Here is a 24507-nt window from a genome sequence, read left to right on the forward strand (position 1 = left end):
CCAGTGACTGACTGCAGAGCTGTTCTTCATAAAAGAAGGTGAGAGAGGTGTCTGGGATCAAAGACTCCTTCTTACCACTGCAGAAGGAGGTTTGCCAGGAGGTAAGACAGGAACAGGTGCCATGCATAACATTAGCTCTTATTTTTAAGAGATTGTATACCAGAACATTCCAGAATAATCAGCATTCTGTAAAGGGACCTCTGTGACCTCTGCCCCAGTGTTCAAATGAGCAGCAGAGCCAGCTGCATGTGAAACTGCCCTCTCAGCAGTCCAGGAGCTAAAGAGATACACAGACTCAGGTGGGCAGCGCAAAAGCCCACAGAAAACCGGGAGGTGGAGGCTTTGGAGGTGTTCTGGCACCTCAAAAACCAGTTCTTGCTGGGAGCAACAGTTAGGGGTTGTTATTATTATTATTATTATTATTATTATTATTATTACTGATAGATTTAGGAAGTCTGTGGACTGAATGTTTCAATTGGTTTCCATGTCTGATATCTAAATTTTGACAGTTATGGAAAATTTGAGTTTTATAAATTTCTTCAAGAAAAAGAAAAGAAAAAAGTTAAAAGGTCAAAACTGTGACTAGGCAATGCACAGGTAGGTAGTGGCTTCTAGATATATATGATATATCTCTTTATACACTAATGAAATACACACAACATACTCACATGCTTGGGCTGTGCAGCCAAGCAAAGCATTTGTGCCATCTAAAGTTTTTATTCAAAACCTATTTGACTCCCCTCTTTTGTTCTTTTATTCTTTTAGGGGGGTTATTTGGTTAATATTTAAAAAAATAAGTAAGGATTCATTTCTTTAAGTCCCTCTAATATTGTTCCAAAGATATGCTAAGCTTTCAACAAGGAAGCAGCAGGGATTCAGAGAGAAACTGACTATTATTTCCTTTTTTCTGAAGTCATTTTTAAAATCAATTTTCTATGATGTCCCTTTCTTTTCCAAAAAAATGTGTTATGCTTGTGTAAGTACAGAAAAGACATCAATGTGTTCTACATTTTGATGTTCATGGGGAAAAACAAAAAACAAAAATTACCTTCTGTCTGTGGTGAACACTTGATGTTAGAGCCTGGATGAGTAACTCTGAGGTCAGAGACATGGGAAGAATTATTTATCTTTTATATGGAGCAAGATTTTTTTTTTCTGTTCTTAGCAAGAGATAACACACCAGACCCTTTGTAAACCCGGCTGAGCTATTTCTTTATTCGTTATTATTCTGCCTTTTTTTTTTTACTTTGGCAACCATGACTCTAAATGTTTTTCTTAGGTGCCAGCATGGATTGAGTTTCCTAAGTAGGTTATTTTCTTATTCAAGGTTTTTTTAAAAAAATTTTAAATATCCACTATTAATTAAATGGTACATTTATGATTCTGATGGCAAATTAGTAAATGACCAATCCACACTGAAACCCTTGTATTCGAGTGTCTCATTCCAACAGGTTCGTTTCAAAGACCAGACAGTGTTGGCTTATAGAGTATCCATTTTCAAACTCAGTGTTCCTTAACCATTTTAAAGTTGATGAACTTCAGTGGATTAGATTTTCTTATTTTCAATCTTTTATGTAATGGTAACACACAGCTAAATCTTAATAGTAAACATCTAAAATTAATAGTATTCATTTAAATAAGAAAAATGATCTAAGTTTCCCATCCAGATAATGATAGAGGTCTGTCGGAAACTATAATATATAGTGAACCATGACACTGCCTCACAAGCAAATGTTCAGTAAGGATTGTCACCACTGTCCCAATAAACAAGTGACAACGTAGCCCACATGGGAATGTACTGAGCACTGCAGTAACAGACCGTTCTTAAAGCTAAGTTTTTTCCGTGGGAGCAATTGTTCTGTTCTCTCGTCTGTTATCCGCTGGGATGAATGCTTTCCTTGGATTATACCAGTTTATGTGCAGGAAATATGTGAGCTGACTGCAGTTAGAACAATCATATTTATGTATAACATAAACAACAAAAATGCCCAAATTCACTCTGTTGACCATTTCCAAAGCTTGCCACAGCCTTTGCCACAGCCTGAGGTGTCTAGAGATGACCGGGTTGGTGCCAGAAATGGAGAGAATATTCATAAGAAACATTTCGATACATTTGTCAGGACAGTCTCTCTATTTCTGTGATGTGTGTGTGTGTGTGTGTCTTTGTGTGTGTGTGTCTTTGTGTGTGTGTGTATGTCTGTGTGTGTCTGTCTGTGTGTGTGTGTGTGTGTGTGTGTGTGTGTGTGTGTGTGTGTGTAATGGATGCCAAGAAATTGCTGACGATTGGCTTTGCCCTTCATCACCTCTTTCAGCAAATCACAGAAAGAAAGCAAAGGCTACTGTGCCCAGTACAGAGGGGAGGTGTGTGATGCCGTCCTGGTGAAAGACTCTCTTGTCTTCTTCAACACCTCCTATCCCGACCCTGAGGAGGCCCAAGAGCTGCTGATCCACACTGCGTGGAATGAACTCAAGGCTGTGAGCCCACTCTGCCGACCAGCTGCCGAGGCTCTGCTGTGTAATCACCTCTTCCAGGAGTGCAGCCCTGGAGTGCTACCTACTCCTATGCCCATTTGCAGGTAAAACTTTGAAAATGAGCCAGTAAAAAAATGCGTTTTTTGCCTCACTGTATGCCAACAGTTTGCCAAAGAAGGAATTGCCATGAGCGGAAAGTCAGACAAATTTTGCCATTTGCCCAAAAGAAATAATTAAAGCATGAAATCCCTCCCATTATAACCACTGAGGGCAATCTATGATACAAATGCTCTGAACTTACAGAAAATCTTAGAGTCTGGGTCAGTCAGAAAGTTGTCTTGTATACCGCAAACAAGCTCTGTGACTTATGTGTGCATATGTATGCACACACAAGTAAAACTCACTCCTTTATAAGGACATAGGACCCCTGTCATACCCCTCCCTGTGTGTATGTGTGTGCATGTGCACATGTGTATGTGCATGTAATGTATTTTAGTGTGTATGTGAGTGAATACGTGTGTGTTCGTGTGTGTGTGTGTGTGTGTGTGTGTGTGTGTGTGTGTGTGTGTCAGTACTTGGCTAAACCCAAGCCCTTTAGTACTTTAATTATTTTCCCTTTTAAGTTATCGTCCTTTTATTATTAGGCCTACCAATCTTAACTTGGAATTACCCAGGTTTCTCTTGATGTAGTTTGTCCTAGAACACTCGAATAGACATTAACGTCCAGATTTTAGTTAGCCCATTCAGTCTTTCTTCAGCTGCTCCACTCATTACACAACATCTCCAAACCTAAGGGCTACACTGAGGGCGGGGCTCTGCTTCTCCAGGGCAGGGCTGGCTAAGGAACCCAAAGCGCCCCTGTCAGCTGTTACAGGAGATGGTGCCGTTTTTCAGGGACCAACGCAGGCAGAACCTCTAAGTGTAGCCTGCTCCTTTCTCCAGCTCTGCCCATCAGCCCAGAGGTGATGGCTTCTCTTCCTTAGTTCGTATGTTCTTTAAATTGTCAACTTGGTTTCTGTATCTTTTTTTTTTCCCCCGGAGCTGGGGACTGAACCCAGGGCCTTGTGTTTGCTAGGCAAGCGCTCTACCACTGAGCTAAATCCCCAACCCCGGTTTCTGTATCTTTATTTTTAAGGTTTACTTATTTATTCTATTTTATGTGTTTAAATGTTTTTCTCTATGCATGTATGTGCACCATTTAGGTGCCTTTTGCACCCCCCTGGAGCTAGTTACAGGTGATTGCAAGCCACCACATGGGTGCTGGGAATTAAACCTGATCTTCTGCAAGGGTAGCAAACAAGTGCTTTTACTCTGAGCTATCTCTCCAGCACCTGCTCCTTTGTTTTTAATATGAACTTTGAGAGAAGATCTACCAGGACTCTTATCTAATTCATTCTAAATTTGAAAAAAAAAAACACTAAACAAGATAGTATTTAATTTCACAGCGTAATACACCATGTCTTTAATGTTTTGCATTATTTAAGGTATAGTCATTTCAAAAATGCTTTTATAAGGGAAACACTACAATGTGACGATGTTTCAAAAATACAAAATTTAAGCCCCACTGCAAGTTTGGCTTCAACTCGTCATGATTCATCAAGTCTTGCTCGCCTTACATTCTAGAGAGTACTGCTTGGCAGTAAAGGAGCTCTTCTGTGCAAAGGAATGGCTGGCAATGGAAGGGAAGACCCACCGCGGACTCTACAGATCCGGGATGCATTTCCTCCCGGTCCCGGAGTGCAGCAAGCTTCCCAGCATGCACCAGGACCCCACAGCCTGCACAAGACTGCCGTATTTAGGTAACAAAGAATTTCCTCCAGACTTTGGAAGTTAAGGAAATTTTTTTTTCTTACTGTTTTCAGCCACGTTAAGGTATATACTTAAAGCTCCTAACATTTTTAGACTTTCTAGGCTGTTCTAATAATATTTTTTGCTTTGCCATTTCTACACACAAAATAGCAGAATCATAATGCTCTCCTAATTGCATAGGTTATCATAAAAACTCATTTCACTTGTTTTCAAATAAATTAAAGGGCACTTTTAACTGCTGCTTGGATCTTGCTTTATTTCTTACTGGATCTTACAAGTGTATCGTTTTCTGGAATGTATGCAAAAACGGCTAGGAAACATCTTACAGTTTGTCAGGGGAATGGCGTAACGGAATAAATAATCCTCTTCCTTAGCCAACGATGCAGATTTTTTAAGCATGCAGAAATAAGCCACATGTTTGAAAATGCTGACCTCATCAAATACAACTGAGCCACTGCATGACGACTGGTTTAATTTCAAAGATGCACTCTTCACATTTGAACGCTCGTCTGTCATTCATTTAAATGCTGAGCGGGAAAGCCGTGTTTCTTAGCTATAGCTCACAGGGTCTAGGAGGTATGTATCTTAACACTTACTTAAAATCGATTTTTATCCTTTCCCCCTCAGATTATAAAAAAGAAAACATAACAAGTAAGTAATTTTGTTTGTGCCTCTGAAATCTGTGTCTGTAAGTGGATTCGTGCATGTATATTTATACTACGCTTCTCTAAATCCAGAACACAGTGTACTGGGCGAGCATCATTAGCGCCTGCGCACAAGTGTCGGACTGAGCTCATCCACTCCCTTAGCTTCTGGCTTCTAAGTAGAACATGGAGAATGTGTGACACTTAGTGAGGGGAACAAATACTATCTTCTATCTCAAGATGGCTGGCCTGTTTTATACTTCATATGTTTGCAAACTCAGTCCAGTTTAAATGTAGCCTTCTGATTCTGCAGTCACAATTTTGTATTATGTAATTATTTCTGGATGGAAACAAATACTATTTTTTTCTCTATTGAGGTGATTCGTGATCTTTATTTGTGACAAGTATATCTGTTTTGAAAAAAAGGTGTAGTTTTTTTCCTTTTTCTTTTTTCTCTCATCTTCTGTCAGTCTTTGAGCTTTTATACATGCATTCAATATTAATTATACAATATTTATTTGGCCCAAGTAGGAAAATGAAAAAGACAGTAAATCACCTATATCCTCACTTTTCAAATTTTTTTGTTTTAACTCTAAAAATTAATCATTCTACTAGTAAGGGAGAGGTAAGTCCTTAGTATGTCATTGGAATCTCATTTCTGATTGTGTTCATTTATTAGTAGCTCTTTGAGAGTTTTATACAACATAATTTGATCATCTTCACCCCCCTACTCAACTCTTCCCAGATCAATCTCGTTTCTCTACCCACTCTACTCTGCATCCTTCAAAAATGAAACCTTCAAGACCAATCTGGGCTGTAGTCTTTATCTGAAGAACTGGAAATTTCCTATCCTTCTTTCAAGGTGCTCAAATAGAGTAGGGATTTTGGTGGTGAGAAGGAACAAGTCCATGGCCAATTCAATGCCAACAGACATTCCACATCAGGGCCACATCTTACATGCTGGCCGTGTTTAGATACAGTGTCATTAAGTAGCTTAGGCTGGCCTCAAACGTTTTGGCTTTGGTTTTGGAATTCTGTGATTGCGGAAGCATGCCCCCATGCATTGGCTCAGATTGATTCTCTATTCATTCTGCAGATTGACATCAACTAGAAAACTTTAAAAAGTATGGCTGCCTGGGGGTCCCCCACATATATATTCCACTGTATTTGGTGTGGAGTGCAATCTAGGGTTTGAGATTCCTTTTAAGTTTTTTTTTTTAAATTGGACATATTTGAGGAGTATTGTATCATGCTTTAATATCCTGCAGAATGTTCAACTTCAGATAAGCCTCTCCCTTACATACCTATATATCACGTATTTGAGGTAAAAAGACTGAAAATCCTTTCTCCCAACTTACCTGTAATATACAATACTCTCCTCTGAGTGTAAAATAGAACAAGGCTTAGTTTTTGTTGTATTAGTTAGGACTTCATTGCTGTGAAGAGACACCATGACCACAGCAAGTCTTATAAAGGACAACATTTAAACTGGAGCTGGCTTACACTTCCAGAGATTTTGTTCATTATCATCATGGTGGGAAACGAGGTGGTATGCAGGCCGGTGTGGTGCTGGAGAAGGAGCTGAGAGCTCTACCACAGGCAGCAGAAAGAGTTTGTATGCCACACTGGGTAAGGTGTGGAAGACCACAAAGCCTACCCCCGCAGTGACACACTCCTCCACCCTACTTTAATAAGGCCACACCCCCTAATAGACCACTCTGTATGGGCAAGCATCAGACGGGCATTAGTCTATGGAGGTCATTTCTATTCCAATCACCACAGTCGGGTCTTATTCTTGTTGCTTCAGGATACCCTGTTTTCAGTATAATGCTTGCAACACTAAGTGAAATGATTTTAAAAGGGCCATTGGGAGGGCAAGACAGCTCAGAGGGTAAATCCTAATGGAGCAATCCCTGGGACCCACAGGAAGAAGGAGAGAAGTAACTCCTATAAGTTGAAATACTGAGCAGCACAGACTAGCTACAGATACTGATTTCCTAGTTTTTGGAAAGCAATTTTATAAGATGTTTGATCATTTGGGAAAATTAGTTCTAAATGTTGTAAAGGGATCATTTTTTTTCTGTATGTAGGTGAGTAATGTCTAGGCTCTCTGAGTTAAAAGCAAGTAGTCATCTCTGTTATCTTACGGTGGGTTAGTAATCTACAAAACGTCCTTATTACATACAACAACTTGTGTTCTATGGAATGCAATAGGCCCTCAAATATTTCTTGCTTTATGATTTTTAAAAAGATCTTATTTCATTTATTTATTCTGTGTGTGCGTGCATGTGTGTGTGTATGTGTATGTATGTGTGTATGTATGTGTGTGTATGTGTGTATGTGTGTGCGTGCGTGTGTGTATGTGTGTATGTGTGTGTATGTGTGTGTGCGTGTGTGTGTACGTGTATGTGTGTATGTGTGTGTGCGTGTGCGTGTGTGCTTGCGTGTGTGTGTGTGTGTGTGTGTGTGTGTGTGTGTGTGTGTGTGTGTGCTTGCATACTTGTGAGAGTCAGTTCTACTATATTGGTCCTAGGAATCAAACTGAGTTCATCAGGCTCAGCGGTAAACGCCGTGACCCACTGAGCCATCTTGCAGATCCCGCTTTTTGGTTTCTTAATAAATTTCAAATATCATTACTAATTTATTAGGGCAATAGAAGGATTTTTTAAAAAGAAATTATTTTCTACTTGCTCGTACAAGGGAACTAGGGCTTCAGTAGTCTGGGTTTGTTTTACTTTAGTGCCTTTTGCTGAAGTGAAATACCTCCTTGAGCACATCATGACTGTGCCGTATTTACATTACTCTGTGATGAGTATACCGTTGGTCTCTTCTGTGGGATGTCACATACCTTCCAGGCACAGTCAGAAGGGGACATGCCTTCTGTTTCAAAGCTTTTGAAGAAGTACAGTCTGGTTTATTCAGTCATGGAGAGCTATGTTCCATCCATTTTCTTGTCCCTTCCAACCTTCTCATCATTCGAGTACCTGGAGAGTGAAAGACTGTGTACCAAGTCCCAACAAACCAATTGGTACGGTAGGTACACAGTCTCTCTTAAGCCTCTCAACAGCCCTATGACAGTATGTACCGTGAGCGTGCTCCAATCTACATCCTAGTTAATGTGAGAAGCAGGTCAACTGACGTGTCCCTTGTGACCTGTCTAGTGTTGGGTTAGCCAGTAGTCAAGCCCCAGTTTGTTTGATTCTGGCTACATCGTCAAAGTCTAATTTTTAAATTGTTATAGGTTATGTTCTCTATTATCTTCTTTTTTAAAAGAAAATTATTTATTCACTTTACAACCCAGTATCAGCCCTTCCTCTCTTCCCAGTACCCCCTCACAAAAGTCCTCTCCCCATTTCATCTTCCCCCTCTTGAAGCACCTCTCTGGGTATCACTCTCCTCCCCACACAAGTCACTGCAGACCTAGGTGCATTCTCTCCCACTGAGGCCAGACAAGGTGGACAATTTAGAGGAATGGGATTCATCAGCAGGCAGGCAGGTAGGCAACAGACTCAGGGACAGCCCTTGCTCCAGTTGTTGGGGGACATGCATGACAATCAAGTTGCCCGTTTGTTACATATGTGCAGGGGTCTCTGTCCAGCCTGTGCTCGCTCTTTGGTTGGTGGTTCAATCTCTGGGAGTCCCCAAGGGTCCAGGTGTTGATCTTCCTGTGGAGTCCCTGTCTTCTTCATGCCCCTCAATCCTTCTCTCAACTCTTCCACATGACTCCCTGAGCTCCATCTAACGCTTGGGTGTGAGTCTTTGCATCTCTTTCCATTGGCTGCTGGGTGGACCCTCTCAGAGGACAGTTATGTTAGGTTCCTGTCTGCAGGAATAACTGAGTATCATTAATAGTGTCAGGGATTGGTTCTTGCCCATGGGACGGGTCTCAATTTGGGGCAGTCACTGATTGGCCATTCCTTAACTCTCTGCTCTATCTTTATCCCTGCACATCTTGTAGGCAGGATACATTTTGGGTTGAAGATTTTTGTGGGTGGGTGGGTTGCTGTCTATGTTCATAGCCATAAACTGGAAACAATGTAGACGTCTCTCAACCAGAGAATGGATACAGAAAGTGTGGTTCATTTACACAGTGGAATACTATTCAGCCATTAAAAATAAGTATTCATGAATTTCTCATGCAAATGGATGGAACTAGAAAATATCATCCTGAGTGAGATAGCCCAGACTCAAAGGGACAAGCATGCTATGAACTCACTTATAAGTTCAGAATAGCCATAAAGTACAGAATACCCATTCTACAATCAACAGGCCCTACCTAAGAAGCCAAGTAACCAGGAGGGTCCAAGGGAGTATGGTTGAATCTTTCTCAGAAGGGTAAACAAAATAGATATCAGAGGTTGATGGAAGGAGGGAACTGTGTGGAATAGGAGATAGAGAGGGAACAAGGCAGGGGGAATAATATACAGGGAGAGCAGGGGAGAAAGAAGGGAGATTGACAGTGGGAAGCCATTCTCTAGGATGTGCCAGAGACCTGGGATTGGGGAGACGCCCCAGAAGATCTATGGGGTGACTCTAGCTGAGACCCCTAGCAGTGGGGGATATGGATCCTGAAGTGGCCACTTGCTGTAGCCAGGCAGGACTCCCAGTAGAGAGATATTATCTTCTTTTTTAATTTCCAAGATTTCACATGAAAAGCTTGCCTGATTGTTGTAACAGATTCATTCTGTAAGAGATGCCAATGGCTTCTCACATAGTTCGGAGTGAGAAACTCCTGTAGACAAGAATGTTTTTAATGTTACATCATCCAGATAACTTGACAAGCTTTTCATCACCATTTAGATCAATATGTGATTTGTTTCTAAAATTCAGTTTCCATAAGGGTCAGCTACTATTTTGGCCAAAAATGAAGTAAGAGAGGGAAGGAGGAAGGGAGGAAGGGAGGAAGAGAGGGACAAAAGGAGGAAGGGAGGGAGGGTTTGTAATGCATTAATTATTTAATCATTTGAAATGTTGATTGGATCCATCTTGCAGAGGTGGAAAAGCTAGAAACTCAGAAACAGATTCGGAAGTAATTGGCTCTCTTCTGCATTGTCTCTGCAGGCTTCCCAAACTAAAATTCACTCCATTAACTGGGAGAACATTTTGGTTATGTTGAACTAAGCTTGGGCCATTATAGTTCTAATAGCTGTTTTGCTGTTATGTTTTGTTTTGTTTTTTGTTTGTTTTTGTTTGTTTTTCTCTCCATTCTGCTGGTTCACTTTGTAGCACAGACTTTAAAACTATTAGGAAATGCATGTCCTATCTCCTTCTAGTTTCTTCCTCTTTACATTAAACACCCTCAGTTCCCAACTTTTTCTGTGAGGTGAGTTCCAAGGCCCTTGCCTACAGTGGGGGAGAATAGTGGATGTTCAGAACTGAATGCAGTAGACAGGTTGTGAGATCTGAAGACTTAGAACATGGTCATTCTCCGTGAGGAAGGCTTGTTCTCTCATTAGTGTAGGGTATACTCGTGCCGACTGCCTAATCGTCTCTCTGTGGGCTTGGGGAGGTGGCTCAAATAGTAGAGTGTGGAAGCCCAACCCCCAGCACACTTGTAAAAGAGAAGGGCGATGGCCTGCACTCTCAGTTCCAGTGCTGGAGAGGCAGAGATGGGGATTCCTAGGATTCCATTTTTATTTTGAACTAGTTCTTCTCCCACTATTCTACAAAAATCAGATTCTGGCTTTTCCTTCATGCTCCTCACTCTGCCCACCATGGAACCTTTAGAATCCCCAGCGAGAGTCTCAGAACACATTGTTTATCTTGTCCTTTGTTTTCCCAGCATTATTGGATTTTCCCCTGGAGAATGACTATCTCTCTTGATCCTTATGTAGAGAATTACACAAAGGTCCCAGTGATGTTATCATTATTGATTTAGGTTTGGAAACATTATGATGATGATGATGATGATGATGATGATGATGATGATGATGATGTCTCTTTTAGATTCAGATGGTCTTTAGTTAAGAGCTGTTTTACATGTTTTTCGAAGGACATCTTGAGAGAGAATCCTTGAAGGGGTGAAATCATCCAATAGTCTTATCTCACCTCAGTGACTGAGGCACAATAGCAAAATATGAAGTGGTGCTGCCAGACTAACCAGCCTGTAGAAGGAACTGCATCTTCTCTAGCTTCTGGTTTGGAAAGTAAAACAGTTTCATATGTCCGACTTATATTTTTGTAATTTGTTTTTCGTTTAGTTTTGTTTTCTGTCAAGACTGAAGCTTTTAGATTTTCTCCTTACCTCTCTCTCTCTCTCTCTCTCTCTCTCTCTCTCTCTCTCTGTGTGTGTGTGTGTGTGTGTGTGTGTGTGTGTGTGTGTGTTAGGAATCCTACCCAATGGTGTGCATCAGACTTCCTGACTCCTTAGGTCATAATAGGAGCTTGTGTTCAGCCACGATGGGAATGATGTCATTGGAGCTGAGACATCTTCCTCATGCACAAAGCTGACCGACCAATTGCTGTGCTACTTGAAACCCTCTGTGGTTTTCTCCACTTGCTTCAGGGCAAAGGCCAGATAACTCTGACTGGCGTGGGAGACCTTCTTATGACCCAAAGCTGATATGTGCCTTAATTGCAGATATTTCCACCTGCAGCAATGAAACCATTGGGTACGCTTTCGGAGAAGCACAAAGCAGCTTGGTTCCGACCCAGTACATATGATTCTTCTTGTAAAACACTATCTACTCATGCTCATCCCGCTCAGCTTTTATAGCCCTGCATGTCGTCTTAGATTTGGCCCGTTGGGATACAACAGCAAAACACACTAGAGGGAGCAGCCTGCAAGCCACAGAAATCTGTTTCTCTGCGTTCTGGGAGCTGACTGTCTGGGATTAAGGCATAGGTGTATTTGGGGTCAGGTGAGGACCATGTAAGTGGTTGGTGTTGATGGGCTTCAGACATTGCAGTCTTCTCACTGTAACCCCACGTGGCAGAGGGGAAGGCCTCTTGGATCTCTTTGATAAGGGCATGAATCACATATGGCTTTCCAAGAGACACAAACGTTCTGACTACAGACGCTTTCTACTGGTGTTGCCTCTTCCTTATTTATGTCTAGTTTAAATTTACACTAGAAGATATACACATGCCTAAATCACACTGTCACTGCCCCTACACGTTCTTGAGTATCCGTTACCACTTTTATAACATCCCCTTTCATTTCATTGCTAGCAATCTGCTTCCTTGACAATTAGTTCACAAAGCTCCTGATTCCTAAAAGCCATTAACAATAATCAATATGCTAGTATAAGGATGAGTGATTATTTGGTGATCGTAGGAAAAAGATAAAGTTATAAATCTTATTCAACAAAAATTAAGGATAAAAATGAAATCTAATGGGAATCTAGTTCAGTTTCAGAGACGTGATTGGCATGGCTCTGGCAAAAAACAACTTGTCCTTATGAGCAACAGAGAATCATAATAGAACTATCCAGAAAGGGAGAAATGTTTGAATCCACACAGCAGAACTACTGGTCAAACGATATAAATTCTTCCATTTAAAAAAATAAATCTTACAAAATGATCATAAATTTTAGGAACCCATCGTTAAAATTTATTTCATAATAATCTGATGTGTGTTTGCATGTATGTGGGTGTAGGTGAGTGGTTTGTGTATGTGTGTGCACATATGTATGTGGGTAGGTGCACCTGTTCACACATATGTGGAGACCAGACATTGATGTCTTCCTGTATCACTATCCGTCTTATTCCTTTGAGGCTCACCGCTTGGTTAGAAGGGCCAGCCAGGGAGCTCTGGGACCCAGCTGTCTGTACCCATGCCCAGCGCTGGGGTTGCAAACACATGACATCACACTCTGCTTTATACAGTGAGTCAATTTCCTGATACATTTGAAAAAAATTACTCATATACTTCCTAGTTTTACCATATCAACTTCACAAATTATGCTATCTCACATACTATATACATTATGAATAGCTCTCTAAAATCCAGATATAAAAATAGATTTTGATCTGTATCTTTGAATAATGATTCCTACTGTTTGTAGAATGAGAAGTTTAGCTGATTCAAAGCTTCCTTTGGATTAAAGGAGCTTGGGGGGACTGTGGACCTGTGTCGGAACCTGGGAAGTTGAAACCCACCACTGCTGTGTCTTGATAAGGCAAACTGTCACCAATTCCACACAGATGTTTACTGCTGTACTGAGTATCTTCCTGTCCCATATGCCTTTCTAAGTCACAGCAATGACCGTGTTTGAACTCTATAGTTCAAAAACACTTGCTTGGCCAATGGTAGCCAGTAGTATTTGCTATGTCCACTCCTAGACTAGAAGTCAGAGGTAAATACTCCCTATAACCTGTACTTTCCTGAATGCTCTGTCTCAAATGGCCCTGGGCACTTTCTGTATTAAAGCTTTTCTTTTGTTCAGTTGGAAATGCCGAGCTGTTCTCACTCCAAACTAAGAAGGCAGACACAGGCGCTATTCATAACCGTCACTTTAGAAATCCCAGTTTCCAAACATCATTGGCTCCTGTTGAAATGTGGATTTTTCTTTTGTTTTTGATTTTTGTATTAATTAATATCTTCCTGTTTGTGGAGCCTGTATTTTCTTCCTGTGTTGGGATCAGTCAGCCATTGCTCCCTTAGACACTTCTAAAGCTCTGTCAGATAACTGGTGTGTACCTTTTTCTTTTGTGCTATTTACTGGGCCGCGTATTAGCACCATACATTCCTTAACAGGTTAAAATAATGTTCTCTAGATGGGACACTTTGTGATAATTAGAATTTTACCTCTACCAAGTCTCACAGAGTGTGTTTGTCATTACACCATGTCTTTTAAAAGTAATTTCTTGCCTTTGGTTCTACTCATGTATACTTTTTATTCAAATTTCTCTAAGATTTTTAAAATGTAATTGCATAATTATGTACTATTTTGTCTTTATTGATCTTTGAGTCTCTTGAGATAACCCTCTTCTTTCTTAATTGCTGCTTTCGTGGCTTTTGTTGTTTTTTTCCAATTAAAATTCCACTCATCAAACCATGTTCTAAATATTTAAAAGACTGGAAATTCTACTTGTCTCTGTCATTTGTGGTATGTGTGGTCTCCCTTGGCAACCTCTGCTTGCATATGGGTACCATTGTGTCCCTTGCTTCCCTTTGTTCTCAAGAGTTGCTGTTGCTTGTCTGAAGTCCCACATTCCGTCCATCCTCTTCCTCGTGTCTAACAGAAGAAGATAACGTTTATCAGTGAATAGAATTTTGGACCAATTTCATACATGTCGTTAAGACTTTTGTTTTCTGACCTATACCAATGACTACTTTTAATATTTTTAACCAGAAGAGTTACAGATCTTTCTTTTTCTTCATAGTCCTGTTGGATTTTATTTAATCTCTCACTATATTCATTTTTGGTGAGAGAACAGAGCTTATGATTTATGGTTTTGAAATTTATTGAGGTTTTTCTCTGTGGCCTGGAATTAGCTACTCTAGTGTCCCCCCAGATATTTGAAGAATTAATCTCTCTTTTTAAGCTTGGAAGTCGATCCTCGGATGTCGAGAGTCTTTTTGGTCATGTATAAAATATTCTGGGTCCCTGTTTTTGTCTTTATTCACTCTACACAGAAGAGTCAAGGTACGGGAGCGAAGGTTGTTTAAACATCTCTACCAAGCTCTCGAGCTGCAAGCAGACCAGCAGAAGTGCAGCATCTGCAGATTTCCAATGCAAATGCAGATTCCTTCCACTCGCTTTTAAATCTCTTGACCTCCTACATGGGAGCTTGATGAGAGTTTACGTTTTAGGCGAATTGGTTTCTGCTCCTTTATGGTACTATGATTTTGTTTTTCATCTTCGTCATGTTTTATTATTTATAAACCTACTACATCACACACACATCTCTAATGTTCTCACCTTCAGCTGCAGTCTCTACGTGAAGACATTTTAAGTGATTTTTTAGTGTATAATTATTTTCTGAGCACAGTCAGTCATAAACAGTAGGTAAGGAACCTAAGCCTGAGGTTTGCATTTCTTTTAGGAAAGCATATTTCTCCTCTGACTCTCCCCTTCCTTACAAGTGAACCTCGTTGAATTATTAGCACTGCACTTCATACATAACAGAGGAGAACCGGATACACGGTAGAGAAGCAGATACACTAGCACATTCTTTTTTTTTTTTCTCTTTTTTTTCTCCACTGATTCTTTTTTTTTTAATTTAGAGAATACTTTATTAGTTTTTGTAATCAAACCCACGTAGATAAGACCTTACATATTTAATACAGTGTGTTACCCCTGTACAAATGGAAAAAACTTAAGTTCAACATTTCTAGACCAATATGGCTGTTAATTTCTGTACAGTGCCAACTCAACACAGTAAACGGGGATACTTTTTTCCAAAGTTGACAGCACAGCTAAAGTTTCAAAAAATTCAAATTATATATCTGTATATATAGATATTTATATTTATATGAAAAGACCAATAATAGCAGTGTGTTGTGCATCAACAGCAGCAACAGCTTTTCCAGGTTCTGCAGTCATCTGAACAAAACTGTAGAGACATCCAGCACACTCCATTAAAAAAAAAAAGTAAAAAAACAAAACCCGAGAAAACAGCACAGTTCTGTTACTCTTGTGGTACCTGGCACCATTTTTTTTTTAAATTAGCTTCTCAATCATCATCTGGAAAGAAAACATTCTGAGCAACATCATTAAAAACAGCTCTGATAAAGCACGGTCACTACTACGTATCATAAAGCAGGTACAAGCTATTTTACATCCACAGAGGTATGATACAGTACTGTCCTACATCTATAATACTAGAGGATACAATTTAAAAGGCATTATTTGAGACTTGATTCTACTTTTCCAGCAGAGGGCCCAAAGGATGGTGTGACACAGCTTTGTAAAGAAACATACTCTAGACAGGATTTCCTTTCACTAGTGGCACAGTTCTAAGGATTCATTCTCTCCATGAATGTCAGCTAAAACCGTTATTAAAAAAATGAAATATCCCTAGAACAAAACCGTATAACCACCGGATTCACATGAAGATGACCTAGTGGAGAAAAGCTGGACCTCACCTTACCAACAAGCTATCAAATCTGTTATGTTTAAACAGTGAGACCTCCAAGGAAGGAGATGCCAAGTAGTGCTTCAAAGCTTCGGACCACAATCAAACACAGCATCCTTTTCAACAGAAGCAGAAGCTCATCTGAATATGCTCAAGGATGCTGACATCAACATTTAATCATCTCCTCACTCATCCAGGAAGAAGGGGAGATCAGTTACTACTGTACTTTATTGTGTTCAACCAAATCACCATGTTACAAAAATAGCAAGCTGCCATAATAAAAAATAAGGCTCCTCTATCCAGCACCAGATAGCATCATTTTACTTTCAAGCCTAGAAATTGCACACTTGTATATAAACCAATCGAAGATGAGGATTGAGAGTTCATCTTGGTGGATTTTTCCTTTGATGAATATGTAGTGTCCTTCCTTATCTTTTTTGATGACTTTTAATTGAAAATTGATTTTATTTGATATTAGAATGGCTACTCCAGCTTGCTTCTTCTGACCATTTGCTTGGAAAGTTGTTTTCCAGCCTTTCACTCTGAGGTAGTGTCTGTCTTTGTCTCTGAGGTGTGTTTCCTGTAGGCAGCAGAATGCAGGGTCCTCATTGCGTATCCAGTTTGTTAATCTATGTCTTTTTATTGGGGAGTTGAGGCCATTGATGTTGAGAGATATTAAGGAATAGTGATTATTGCTTCCCATTATATTCATATTTGGATGTGAGGTTATGTTTGTGTGCTTTTTTCTCTTTGTTTTGTTGCCAAGATGATTAGTTTCTTGCTTCTTCTAGGGTATAGCTTGCCTCCTTATGTTGGGCTTTACCATTTATTATCCTTTGTAGTGCTGGATTTGTAGAAAGATATTGTGTAAATTTGGTTTTGTCATGGAATATCTTGGTTTCTCCATCTATGTTAATTGAGAGTTTTGCAGGATACAGTAACCTGGGCTGGCATTTGTGTTCTCTTAGGGTCTGTATGACATCTGTCCAGGATCTTCTGGCCTTCATAGTTTCTGGCGAAAAGTCTGGTGTGATTCTGATAGGTCTGCCTTTATATGTTACTTGACCTTTTTCCCTTACTGCTTTTAATATTCTTTCTTTATTTTGTGCGTTTGGTGTTTTGACAATTATGTGACGGGAGGTGTTTCTTTTCTGGTCCAATCTATTTGGAGTTCTGTAGGCTTCTTGTATGCCTATGGGTATCTCTTTTTTTAGGTTAGGGAAGTTTTCTTCTATGATTTTGTTGAAGATATTTACTGGTCCTTTGAGCTGGGAGTCTTCACTCTCTTCTATACCTATTATCCTTAGGTTTGATCTTCTCATTGAGTCCTGGATTTCCTGTATGTTTTGGACTAGTAGCTTTTTCTGCTTTACATTATCTTTGACAGTTGAGTCAATGATTTCTATGGAATCTTCTGCTCCTGAGATTCTCTCTTCCATCTCTTGTATTCTGTTGGTGAAGCTTGTATCTACAGCTCCTTGTCTTTTCTTTTGATTTTCTATGTCCAGGGTTGTTTCCATGTGTTCTTTCTTGATTGCTTCTATTTCCATTTTTAATTCCTTCAACTGTTTGATTGTGTTTTCCTGGAATTCTTTCAGGGATTTTTGCGATTCCTCTCTGTAGGCTTCTACTTGTTCTCTAAGGGAGTTCTTTATGTCTTTCTTGAAGTCCTCCAGCATCATGATCAAATATGATTTTGAAACTAGATCTTGCTTTTCTGGTGTGTTTGGATATTCCGTGTTTGCTTTGGTGGGAGAATTGGGCTCCGATGATGCCATGTAGTCTTGGTTTCTGTTGCTTGGGTTCCTGCGCTTGCCTCTCGCCATCAGATTATCTCTAGTGTTACTTTGTTCTGCTATTTCTGACAGTGGCTAAACTGTCCTATAAGCCTGTGTGTCAGGAGTGCTGTAGACCTGTTTTCCTGTTTTCTTTCAGCCAGTTATGGGGACAGAGTGTTCTGCTTTCGGGCGTGTAGTTTTTCCTCTCTACAGGTCTTCAGCTGTTCCTGTGGGCCTGTGTCTTGAGTTCACCAGGCAGGTTTCTTGCAGGGGAAAAGTTGGTCTTACCTGAGGTTCCGAGGCTCAAGTGTGCTCGTGGGGCACTGCCTAAGTCCTCTCCGCGGCGGCAGCAACCGAGAAGATCTGCGCCGCTCTTTCCGGGAGCCTCCGCGCACCAGGGTTCCAGATGACGTTTGGTGTTTTCCTCTGGCGTCTGGATGTGCACAGAGTGCAGTCTCTTCTGGTTTCCCAGGCGTGTCTGCCTCTCTGAAGGTTTAGCTCTCCCTCCCACGGGATTTGGGTGCAGAGAACTGTTTATCCAGTCTGTTTCCTTCAGGTTCCAGCGGTGTCTCAGGCGCAGGGGTCCTGCCGCTCCTGGGCCCTCCCCTACGGGAACCCAGAGGCCTTATACAGTTGCCTCTTGGGCCAGGGATGTGGGCAGGGGTGGGCAGTGTTGGTGGTCTCCTCCACTCTGCAGCCTCAGGAGTGCCCACCTGATCAGGCGGTGAGGTCTCTCTCCCACGGGGTTTGGGAGCAGAGACTAGCACATTCTTAAGGCCCTGGTGGTGAGTGCTTCGGTGCAAAATGTGATTTCTAAAGGTTCCAAAATAAGCACGGAGGACTCTTTTGTTTGCTTGCAGCATTCCCGTCCATAACGTCCTCCAAGCCGAGCGTGGACATTCCAAACCTGCCTGCCTCCACGTCTTCCTTCGCCGTCTCGCCTGCGTACTCCATGACTGTCATCATCTCCATCATGTCCTGCTTTGCGGTGTTTGCTCTCCTCACCATCACTACTCTCTATTGCTGCCGAAGGAGGAGAGAGTGGAAAAATAAGAAAAGGTGAGGATGCCGTTGCAGCCCCACCCACGCACTCACTTATCGAATTGGGGACGAGAAATGTCAATCACACCACCATTGTTTCACGGCCACCATACCCTGGCTTTACAATAGACACCCCAACTTTGAACTTTAAAAAGGTTACATGTATCAAAGTCAGCTTTTACAGCGGACAGAACTTAAAACATCATTTGGGTGGAAATGGCTACTCCTTTACCCTTTCTTCTCCCTCTGCTGTTGCTGATTCGGGTGGTGACAAAATGTCCTATTGGCTGAAGACCAAACAACATACTTTCTTGTTGCCAAGCCCAAGAGTCTCCAGCCATCTTAGCTCTGTGTACTCTAAGCATCTTTAAGGATCTAGGTCTAAGTGTGGCGGCCATTGTTGATCGCTCCCCTCTCACCCGCAGAGAGTCGGCAGCGGTGACCCTCACCACATTGCCTTCCGAGCTCCTGCTGGACAGGCTGCATCCCAACCCCATGTACCAGAGGATGCCACTCCTTCTGAATCCCAAGTTGCTCAGCCTGGAGTATCCGAGGAATAACATCGAGTATGTCAGAGACATCGGAGAGGGAGCGTTTGGAAGGGTCTTTCAAGCGAGGTAAAGTTAACTATGGGGGGAGGAAATCTCTTCCAGAGTTTACTATGTTTGAAAAGTTCTCAGATTATTAGACTTGCTGACTGTGGCTACAAGTTATTATCAAGTTATTTAATTCTTTGCAGCATGTGTTTGTATTGAATACTTTGTAAGCTTTTATTTTTTATTTTACCTGTGTTGGTTTTGTGCCTGCATGTTTGTCTGTGATGTGGGTGCAGTGCCCGGCTACTGAAGGTGCTTACAGATGCGTGTAAGCCACTCTTGGAGTCCTCTGGAAAAACAGTGTTCTCAGCCGTCTCTCTATCTCCACCTGCTTTATTGTAAATCTTAATGCCCCCCCTTCACTAGAAGGTAGCATATCTATAAAGAACTTAGCTTGCTGAATGTAAATGTATAATTTATAGAAAATCCCATAAGCGTTAATTAGAAATTACTAGCAATCCATAGTTTCTTCCTGGGAAATAATTTTCATATGTTTTAGCCATAATTTCTATTTACTTCTTTTTTATTTTTCTTTTGTCATTCCCTGCCTCATTTAAAGTTTCCTTTGATTTAGTGTTTAAGAACTCAGAGCTGACTTCTGTGGACATTAAATAGACATTTATAGAATAACAAAACAAAGGGGAATGTAAAAATTCAAAAACTCAGTGAGTTCAGGAAATGGGTGTGTGTTACAGTCAATCATAGCCCATTTTGTTTGAAATGGAATAAAATACCTACTCTGTGTGGGCACAGATCCACAGACACATAGCTGGGGCAACAGAATGTGGGCTTGGATTTCAATGTTAGTACCCGTCTCATCCTTGAGCAGATGCAATCCTACTTCCACCTAAAGCAGCCTTGATATTGGGGTTGCATTTAAGGTGAAATTTCGCACACTTACTGTGCAATTGGCAAGATGCAACTTTACCCTGTATTAGGGAAGGACATGCAGTCAGCCATAGTCTCCACCCCCAAGGAATTTAGATTTAGGTTAACCAGTAGGGGATCTCTCTCTCTCTCTCTCTCTCTCTCTCTCTCTCTCTCTCTCTCTCTCTGTCTGTGTCTGTCTCTCTGTCTCTCTCTCCCTCTGTTCTCTGTCTCTCTGTCACTCTGTGTCTCTGTCTGTGTCTCTCTGTCTGTGTCTGTCTGTCTCTCTCTCTGTCTGTGTGTGTGTGTGCGCGCGCGCGTGTGTGTGTGTGTGTGTGTGTGTGTGTGTGTGTGTGTGTATTCTCTAGCTGGTAAATAATCGTCAAGCACAGCCTGTGTCAAGAATAACTAGTTAATTTCTTATTCGCATCAGGAAACGTGAGCATGACTTACTGCTGTTGTCTTGCTTCGCTTTGTGGCTCTGGAAAAGGCTGCACAATTGTAGGGTGTACAGATGTGAGTAAACATAATCTCGGGGGTACAAACACCCCCCTCTGTGGTCTTTCCGTCAGGGCCCCAGGCTTGCTTCCTTATGAACCCTTCACTATGGTGGCTGTGAAGATGCTGAAGGAGGAGGCCTCCGCAGATATGCAGGCAGACTTTCAGAGGGAGGCAGCCCTCATGGCGGAGTTTGACAACCCCAACATTGTGAAGCTCTTAGGTATGAAAACTGAGGAAAGTCTGTTCCTCCGCCAAGAGGTTTTCTAAGCTTCTCTTTTTTTAACTCTTACTTACTTATCCCTTTGCCTTACTCCTGGTCCATGGGATATGTCTCTTCCTTTCCTAATTTAGCCTCTTCCCCTACTACCCAAAAATTTCTTCTACCCCAGACTCTGTTTCACAGATACCTGCTCTGATTCCCAATTTTCTGTCTTTGTTGCCTCTTTTCCGGTTCTAATTATTTTCAAGTGTCTCCGTATGAAGAGAGTTTCCTTGACACTAATTCACCATCAAAAAGTTAAGGTATACACACACACACACACACACACACACACACACACACACACACACACTATTAATCACGTGTCCATTTTCTTTTCTCCTTGACTAGAATATCACAATTTAAATAATATTTTTATTCATTTTTGTGTCCTCATTTCATCACGGATTCATAAATTTAGCACATGTTAGTAGAATAGTTTGTTTATTTACACAGAAATAAGTAAAACTTTTAAAATTACCAGTCTTGAGGAGCTTACAGTGGCCTTGGGAGACAGCAGGAGTGAGCATGTATAGATGTGGCTTATATTCCTCCTGATTTGTTTTAAAACTCAAAGCAAAGGAAAACTTTGAAGACTGCAGTGGACATGTGACACTGTGTAGGGACCTGGCAGGGGTGAGAGGACGGCAGTGGAGATGACTGAAGAATGAGATGCACCAGCACAGACCCCATGGCAAGGTTATCCAGTGCTTAGAGAATGCAAGATCGAGCTGGGAAGGTGGTTCCCTGTGCATACAGTGCCCACGGCAACAGCATGAGCCTGAGTTTGGATCTCCAGCAGCCATGCAAAGGCCTGGCATGGTGACACATGCCTGTAAATGCCAGCACTAGGGAAGTTGAAACAGGAGTATCCCTGGGCCTTGAAGCTAGCCAGCCTACAGAAATTGGTGAGCTTCAGGATCAGGGAGAGACTCTATCTGAAGAACATAAGGTGGGGAGAAATTAAGATAGACACTAGACATCCGTGTCCATACTCCATGCTCATACATGTACACATGTACCTGCATACACATATAACCTTATATACAAACATTAATATATGTATATATACATACACATGAGAGAGAGGAGGGAGGAGAAGGAAGGAGGAGGAGGAGAAATAGAAACGCGATGGGATGGTTTGAGAGAGTTATGTAAGACTAGATCAGCTAGTAAATACAGTGGGGAGACTGGAGGATCCTACTAGGCCTTCTATCAAAGAACAAAAGAATACCATGAGTGGGAGAATTAGTCTTCCTCAGGGAAGAGCTCACCAAGTCTTATCCAGTTCCAGCTCGTCAGCCCTGAAAATATTCATGCAAGTAACATTATACGGACTGATCAGGTTGTATTTAGAAATATATTTGTATTGTATACATGGACATATATGTATGTAATAACATTAAAAAAGAGACCACGAAGGGGAGGGGGAGAGGTTAGGGGGATGTTGGCCTGGAAACATCGAAATGTAAATAAGAAATACTCAAGTTAATAAAGATTAAAAAAAAGAGACCACGAATGAGAGTAAAAAGAGGAAATGAGTTATATTATACTCTCAAAAATTAAAGAAAAATTCCTGACTTTTACTGTAAGTAAAATGGGAATCAATAAGAACTCTGAGCCACAAAGTGCCAAGCCATGACATGAAATGATTGACAGTTTTTCTCCAGTACGTTCCTAGCTGGATTGTTGAGCAGATTTGAAGGGGTAGAATGAAAACAAGGAGATAGAGAATGTTGTCTTTCAATGTGCAGAAGGACATTGGTACGGGCTAGGGAGTGCGGGCACAGTAATGAGAAGGGACTGGGGTCTGTGTGCAATTAGAAGGCGGAGCCAAGAAATCCCCGGAGAGAGCAGATGTGAGCTGTGGGACAAGGAGGGAGAGCAAGGGGAAGACAACACATGCTTTGGCTGAGTGAGGATAGTAATAGGACATTCCTTCCAGAGTCATGAGCTAGAACTACCTGGAAGAGTTGAAAAGACGATGGGAAAGCCAAATCCCTTCTTCTGTGTTGGTCTATACCTCTTGTTCACCACCAATCAGGCTCAGAAAACCTAACAATAGAGCTTAAAAGAGTCAGACAATATGTTTCCTTTTAAAACTTTTGTTTAGCTTGAAAGCCCTTGACCATGATCCACAATGAGAACCAAACTGAGACACTGTTTTGTTGCAAAAGAATTTAAACTGTTCCTTTGACTGTTGATGTATTCTTATGTGTGTCTGCAATTTTACCACATCCCTAGTCCCCTGGGCTGATTCTAACTCAAGCCAGGTACAGTGAGTACGCTGCCTTGTGGTTACTGCATAATGTGTTTCTACATCACTAGTGAGAGTGTCTCTCAAATTTCTCTCTTGTCTTTTGTCTCTTAACCGACAAGAACTAAGATTGATTCATAGTGTCTGTAGTCCCAATGCTTGGAGGTAGAAGAAGGATCAGGAGTTAAAAGTCACAATTGCCTCCAAGTAGATCTGAGGACAGCCACGAGACTCTGTCATACACACACACACACACACACACACACACACACACACACACACACACCATTTCTTCTTGCAAGAAATATGTTGTCTTGGGCTTTCTAATGACAGAATTCTTTCAAATCAAATTTAACTAGTGCAGCAACATCAAAGCCATTTAATGATCTGGGTAAATAAATGAATAAATGATTGTTGACAAGACCAAGAAAAGAGCCTGTAGGAGGCGCTAGGAAGAGAGATGAGCACGTGATTTCCTCTTTAACGTACACACTGTCTGCTAGAATCCCTTGAATTACAAACATAACTAGAAAAGCCCCTACTCCTCCTTTCTCTTCTTTCTTGCAAACTGAGACTTCTAATTTTTCCCTGAAAAAAATAAATCTGACAGTCTACTTTTACTGTGATGTGAAATTATGCCTATTAGATTTCATGGTGCAAGTCCAATATTCATATGCAGTTTTCTCATATATAGTAATGTGCTAAGATTTTTTTCAAACCCCTTCTTAACACTGTGCATAAAACTCCGTGTATATGAACATTGCTTTCTTTGTAGAATGAACATCAATGATGAAATTCTAAATTTCAAACGCTACCTAAGAAGGTCCTCGAAGAGAATTATTTTGATTGTTCTTCCTAAATGTGGTAGATTTTCCTCATTCTCAATTTTTCAGACATCTCACACATTCCCAGGAATACCCATTCCTGAATCCACTCACCATAAATTACTGTGCACCTGCTGTCCAGATACCCGGCCAGTCTGAGTGATTTAAAGAATCGGGGGCATGATCTCTCCGATCCAAGAGATAAAATGTTGGGGAAACATCGCTAATACAAGAGTGAGCATGAAGTCGGGTGGAATGTATGTGTATGTGGAAAGACAACAGAGGGAAAATGTAAGAATCAAGGGGTCAGGAAAGAAAAGAAATACACGGAATCTTACCAGGTACCAGGGGATGTTGAAGTAAAGAAATGGGAGTCAGAATATGATTAACACGGTCTATAAGAAGTGGGGCACCATCCTTTCTAGTCTAGTCCCTTG

At 41.1% G+C, this 24507-nt stretch overlaps 1 protein-coding gene across 4 annotated transcripts in view; it reads left to right on the forward strand.

Annotated features, from left to right (window-relative positions):
• Positions 1–24507, forward strand: part of Musk (muscle associated receptor tyrosine kinase) — a 106012-nt gene that overhangs the window by 77947 nt on the left and 3558 nt on the right. For 3 of the 4 annotated variants that reach the window (XM_087551325.1, XM_087551327.1, NM_031061.2), the window contains 6 exon segments: positions 2313–2576; positions 4096–4271; positions 4909–4932; positions 18586–18784; positions 19192–19383; positions 20802–20950. In XM_087551325.1, the coding sequence (XP_087407451.1) occupies positions 2313–2576; positions 4096–4271; positions 4909–4932; positions 18586–18784; positions 19192–19383; positions 20802–20950 (1004 nt within the window). 4 annotated transcript variants of the gene reach the window in all.

Source organism: Rattus norvegicus, chromosome 5 (genome assembly GCF_021556685.1).
Source record: "Rattus norvegicus strain SHRSP/BbbUtx chromosome 5, alternate assembly SHRSP_T2T, whole genome shotgun sequence".
Taxonomy (NCBI): Eukaryota; Metazoa; Chordata; class Mammalia; order Rodentia; family Muridae; genus Rattus; species Rattus norvegicus.